This window comes from Bidens hawaiensis, unplaced genomic scaffold, assembly GCF_021521415.1.
Source record: "Bidens hawaiensis isolate Kalapana, Puna unplaced genomic scaffold, B.hawaiensis_p1.1 tig00006734_1, whole genome shotgun sequence".
NCBI classification, from domain to species: domain Eukaryota; kingdom Viridiplantae; phylum Streptophyta; class Magnoliopsida; order Asterales; family Asteraceae; genus Bidens; species Bidens hawaiensis.
The window spans coordinates 955,270-961,654 of NW_027491459.1; the positions used below are offsets into that span (position 1 = coordinate 955,270).

The following is a 6,385-nucleotide window of genomic DNA, read 5'->3' on the forward strand; positions in this document are numbered from 1 at the left end:
ATGCTGATCAGCAAGCTTCTAAGAGTTGAAAGAAGACGGCTTCACACAATCGTCTCTAGAGAGCTTATCCAACCCTCTTCTCCAACCCCTTGTCGCTCCAAAATATATAATCTCTCATTGCTCGATCAAATCTCATTGAATTCACACACCCCGATTGTTGCATTCTACCAAAATCTAGATCAAAGTTCCCTTAATAAAACCCTCGAGTTAAAGAACTCCCTACCGAAAACCCTTACTCATTACTATCCTTTCGCTGGCAGGGTGAGGAAAACTAGCCCAACTTATGTTGATTGCAATGATGAGGGGGTAGAGTATATTGAAGCAAGCAATGACAACTCGCTATCGAATTTCCTCAAACAATCAGAGCACGAAGATTTTGATCCGCTCTTTCCAAATGATCTGATATGGTTCAACCCGCGCATTAGAGGTGATACTGAAGGTGTCACCTGCCCATTAGCGGTTCAAGTCACCCACTTTGCTTGCGGAGGAGTAGCAGTGGCAACAACTTTATTTCACAAGGTTGGTGATGCACGAACTATGTTCAATTTCATCGATCATTGGGCCGCAATGAACGCCAAAAAAGATACATCACCCATCAGTCCCCAAATTATTTCTCACCAAGCTAGAAATATTAACTTGCCAGACATTTTAAGTGAAAAATCAAATGTTGGTTGTGTTACAAGGAGTTTTATGTTCCCTAACCAAAAGCTAAATGATCTTAAAGCCAAGGTGACAGCCATGACCATAGAATCTGGACAACCAATCAAGAACCCTACTCGGATTGAAGTTCTTTCATGGCTACTTCATAATCGAGCAACGGCTGCTACAACCAAGAACAATGCTGGAACTTTTAAGGCGAGTGGCATGGTCTTTCCGACGGATATGAGAAGCATTTTGGTAGAGAAATTGCCTGGAACAAGCATAGGAAATCTTGTGTTCGTGATAGAAGTTCCTACAAGGAATCAAAGAGAGCTCGCGCCACATTTCTCTATTGGTGAAATGAGGAAAATGAAGGCAATGTTTCATAGTGTACCAAATTTGGAAGCTGCAACGAAAATCGTTGCTAAAATGTCACCTGAAATTGCTTTGGAGACGTTAAAACGAGTTGATGAGTATTACATATATTCTAGCTTGTGTAGGATTCCGACATATGATATTGATTTTGGATGGGGGAAGCCTGTAAAAGTAACTTTTGGTGGAACGATAAAGAACTTAACGCTTTTAATGGCGGCTCCTGATGGCAATGGCATAGAAGCATCCATGTGTTTGGAAAAAGAAGACATGGAGATATTGCAAAATGATCCCGAGTTACTAGCCTTTTGTTAGTTTCTTTATGTTATACTTGTTTTGTTGCTATTGAGACTTTTGTTTGTACATGTTTTCTTCTTTGTTTCAAGCTACGGATAAAATTTTATTCAAAAATGTGTCATGTGTGTATGGGAAAATAAGCTAGAATAATTCGGTGTTCACCTGTATTTCAATTTGTGTAGGCTACTCCCATCTTGATCAGATAAATATAATGTAGATAAAATAAAAGTAGACTATTTGAGGTACTTTTCTTACTAGTTTTACGTGTTAGAATATTCCACTTTTGTTCAAATATATAATTTGCATACTGATCATGTATGAAATAGGCATCTCATTATCACTTGCCAAAGTCAAATCTAGTTGGAAAGCTTAAATATAAATTATGATCGGCCATATATAGGCCGACGTACCGTTAATCATCAAATGCAGATAATGGACCAAGATACTTGTTCAGTATATTAATAAATGATTAATTCGTACGGCTCCGTAGGGGGTTGGTTCCCGGAACATATGATAATTTGGAGGCGCTTAAGGCTCCGTATAGCTAGGTTGGGCCAACTAGAGATGACATTTGTCATTGGGTCACCCGTGCAAAGTACCAAGGTATTGGCCATTAAATATAAATAAATAAATAAATAAATGATTAATTCGTTTAATATTATATGTATAACTACGGACTCAACTACTACATATATTATTATTATATTTTATGGATATTAAAATATAAGTTATCTTCTCTTTTCTATTCTAACTAACTTCACTTACTATTTATACTTAATTTTTCAAAAAAATTTGTTTATACGATTGAAAAAGATATGGCTTTAGTTGGCATATAGAGATAGCAATACAAGAACTATATAAAATTTACTAATGAGTCAGCACATTTGTCGTCACCATCATCTTAACCTATCTCAAAACTTGTTTAATATATTGTATAGAAAACTTTAGCATCTAATAAAACAAATGATACTACTTTTAGTACAATATAACCTATGTTAAAACTAGCTTAATATATATAGTGTGAGTCGATGAACCTAACATCTATTTGTTCGTAACATTGTTTTCTAGTTTGGAGTCAAACTTGGTATGCTTTTATACGATATTTATATACACTTAAGGCATGTAAACTGTAGCTATAAGAACGAATGAACAGGTTTCGTAACAATCATCCTATTTGAGCAAAATGTTGACCAAGCTTTTAAGATTTGGTCGAAGACAGCTTCACACAATTGTCTCTAGAGAGATCATCAAACCCTCTTCCCCGACCCCTTCTCGCAACCGAACATATAATCTCTCGTTGTTCGATCAAATCTCGCCTAATGGACACTCCCCTATTATTGCATTCTACCCAAATCTTGATCAAAGTTCTCATGACAAAACTCTCGATCTTAAGAACTCCCTGTCGAAAACCCTAACTCAATACTACCCGTTTGCGGGTAGGTTGAAGAAATCACGCCCGACTTATGTTGATTGCAATGACGAGGGGGTCGAGTATATTGAAGCAGCCAATGACAGCACGTTATCGGATTTCCTACAACGATCAAATCACGAAGATCTTGATCCACTCTTCGCAAAGGATATGTGGTTTGACCCGCATATTAGAGGTGATAATGAAGGTGTCACTTGCCCGTTAGCGATTCAAGTTAACCGTTTTGCATGTGGAGGAATAGCAGTGGCATCAACTTTGTCTCACAAGGTTGGTGATGGACACACCACGTTAAATTTCATCAATCATTGGGCGGCAGTGAACACCAAAAAAGATACATCACTCATCAATCCGCATATCATTTCTCACCAAACTAAAGATTATGGTTATTTGTCGGAACTTTTAAGCGCGAGATCGCGTGTTGGTTGTGTTACAAAGAGTTTTTTGTTCCCTAAACAAAAGTTAAATGATCTCAAAGCCAAGGTGATAGCCATGACTAGAGAATCCGGGCAACCCATTGTGAACCCTACTCGGGTTGAAGCTTTGTCATGGCTAATCCATAACCGCGCAATGGCGGCTGCTAACAAGAAAAGAAATTCAGGAACTTTCGAGGCAATTGCCATGGTCTTTCCAATGGATATGAGAAGCCATTTGGTAGAGAAATTACCCGAAACAAGCGTAGGAAATCTTTACTTTGCTTTAGAATCCCCAACAACGAATCAAAGTAAACTCGCGCCGCATATAACAATTGGTGAAATGAGGGAAAATAAGGCAGCATTTCAAAGCATACAAAATCTGGAAGCGGCGTTAGAGATGTATGATCAATTGGCACCGGAGATTATCTTGGAGGCGACAAAAAGAGTTGATGCGAGTCACATATATTCTACCTTGTATTGGTTTCCAGCATATGATATTGATTTCGGGTGGGGGAAGCCTGTAAAAGTAACCGTTGGAGGTATATTTAAGAACATAACGGTTTTCATGGCAGCTCCTGATGGCAATGGCATTGTAGCCACCGTGTGTTTGGAGAAAGGAGACATGGAGAAACTGCAAAATGACACTCAACTACTGGCCTTTAGCTAGTTTTAATTTGATGGTCTTATGTTTTTCTTGATTGCTTTCTATTATTAAAAGTGTGTATATTTCCTTGTTTGTTTGTATCATTATAAATGTACACTTTCAAAATTTATTAGCTAATTTTTAATTTTATTCTTAAACCCACACAACTAACATTAATAAATAATATTGATTGACCCAGTTTCTAAGGGCGTTATTGTCATTTGGTAAACAAAAAGAGTAATTATTCAAGTTACCTTAAATTTTGTGTTTTTTAACTATGACATTTTTAATTGGATAGAAGGAGTAGCTTAATAGATCTAAGTAACTGTGTGTGAATTGTGATTGTGATTGTGATTGTGATTGTGATTGTGATTGTGTTGTATGTGTTCAGAATGATGGAGTGTATGCTGATGGATTATGAAATAGGTGTCTTTGTAGATATCCTGATCCAACTCATCTTCTCCATTTCCGGAGACGCGGTTTCAGTTTCTTCCCCGGATCCAAAATCCATATTTCTTTCTTTCCCGGATCCAATATTTTCTTCTTGTATTTCGGTGAGTACTCCCTGGTATGACTTACACCGTCCACCTCATCAGGACATCACCTTACATCGTCCACCACATGATCTTTCATCTCCAATATCTCAACAAATTCGTGTCGACTAGCCGCCACAACTCCTGTGTTTACCAACACTTGGGTTCTTGTGTTTTACCAACACTTGGGTTCTACTTATGATTGTTGTTTTTTTGTGTTTTTAATATGTTCATTTTACAAATTTGCTTTTTTGGGTAACAAACCTAAAATTCAATTATTGTTACATATTGTCAAGGGTAAGTATATTATATTTAGAGGAACTGATATGGGGTCTTGATCAAGAGACTCCTGCTATGGTAACGGCTACATTTAGGGTTGTAAACGAACCGAACGTTCGGTTGTTCATTCGGCAATAAGCTCGTTTTTGTTAGTCCGTTTAATAAATGAACCAGAGATAGACAAAAAAATTTCGTTCGGTAAGCTTAACGTACGAACACGGACAAGGCCAAGTCCACTCAATCGTGTTCGTGAACGTCCGACTTCGTCCGATTAGGTCCGCTAATGTCCGTCCGGTATTGTAAGTGTTTATATTTATCCAGTATTGTAATTTAATTGTGGAATTTCTAGTGTTATTAATCAAACTTTTGGATTGCTAGATATGTCTGATGTCTCTTATCGTGGTCCATTTTTTGTTAATATATTGAGTGTTAAGTGTCACACCCCGACCAAAGGCGACGGAACATGCCGAGGTGCAACAGATTGCCCAAGAACACAAGACACTATTAAAGTGACAATATTTAAACAACTCATTAAGTTCATTCAATCACCAAAAGTAACACATCTTGTTTATACAAAATAACACCAAATATAAGAATTTAATTGTTCATTCTTCTAATAACCTAAACGGTCTCAAAATAAGATAGCATCTTCAAACTCCAATCAACCAGTAATCAAACCTGTAACAATGCATAAAATAATATTTGTCAACACGTATGTTGGTGAGCAATTTCATAGTTTTGAGTATATATATGTATATATATATACACACACATATATATATATATGAGGCAAAATCCACAAATCGTATATGAAACTATAACTAAGAGCAACAATTGCGGTATATAAATCATAAATAAATGAGGATCCTTTCGAATCGGTAACAACCGACATACTCGGATAATGAGGCCCTATTCTACTAGCTCAAGGCTTAAGTAGTTAGGTGTGCGTATGATCATACTTATTGAGGCTCAACAACAACATAGAATAAACACTCGTTCACGTAAAGCATATGAAACATATAACACACAATAGAGCAAGTATTCTAAGTATCATACAACCTAGAGTTTGTGGTTTGAGGAGAGTATTATAAATCATTCTTTTTTTGAATAGGTATGCATGTTAACCCCAAAGAATGAAAATGAAAATGAGGGATGAAATGTACTCACGTGAAATAAGTAACTTGAAGGATTAGTTTGCGATAAAAAGGAAAGGTAAGTTCAACGAGCAAGACCTAGATTAAAAAGGGTCTTGAGTTAGTAGATGGACTTAAAAGCTTTAAAGTAAAATAACATGACAAGTAAGATAAATAATTAAAGTTTGATGGTTTAAGTGTAAATACATAAGAATTAAAGTAATGGTTTTAGAAAAGTAAGTTTACTCAAAATCGGGTCTCGGTATTCTATTCATTAGTTTTACTTAACCTTTGTTAAGTAAATATTTGGGTATAATTTATGTTATTGCAAGACCCTTTGTTAAATAGATACTAAGACGAGATTTTACGAGTGTTCGAATTTGTCAGTACGAGTCTTGATAATTGGTCAAGCCCGAAGTCAAGATTCCAAAGTTGAATGTTATGAGATAACTCAATGAAAACAAAAGAAACTTAACCAAGTGTGTAGTTCTATTAGGAAGAACTTTAACGTCCGTTAAGCGAGTGTTTGGCTTTGTCGGTCCAAACTTGTTATAAGATCAAGTTAGATCCAACATACCAAGTATTTTGAGAAAACAATTAAAATTAGTTTATAATATAGTTTTAAAGAAAAATATGAGATTCGGTGG

At 36.2% G+C, this 6,385-nt stretch overlaps 2 protein-coding genes across 2 annotated transcripts; both read left to right on the top strand.

Annotated features, from left to right (window-relative positions):
* On the top strand, window positions 1-1,326 carry LOC143633478 (akuammiline synthase 1-like). The gene has a single exon (XM_077101784.1). It carries the CDS (start codon window positions 1-3, stop codon window positions 1,324-1,326), a length of 1,326 nt encoding a protein of 441 aa, XP_076957899.1.
* Window positions 1,327-2,384: 1,058 nt separating this feature from the next.
* Window positions 2,385-3,817, top strand: LOC143633479 (akuammiline synthase 1-like). The gene has a single exon (XM_077101785.1). The coding sequence runs from the start codon at window positions 2,492-2,494 to the stop codon at window positions 3,815-3,817; it is 1,326 nt and encodes a 441-aa protein (XP_076957900.1). The 5' UTR covers window positions 2,385-2,491.
* Window positions 3,818-6,385: the final 2,568 nt, after the last annotated feature.

Excerpts from the sequence above, each read along its gene's own strand:
- LOC143633478 (XM_077101784.1), top strand. The coding sequence starts at position 1 with ATGCTGATCAGCAAGCTTCTAAGAGTTGAAAGAAGACGGCTTCACACA.
- LOC143633479 (XM_077101785.1), top strand. The coding sequence starts at position 2,492 with ATGTTGACCAAGCTTTTAAGATTTGGTCGAAGACAGCTTCACACAATT.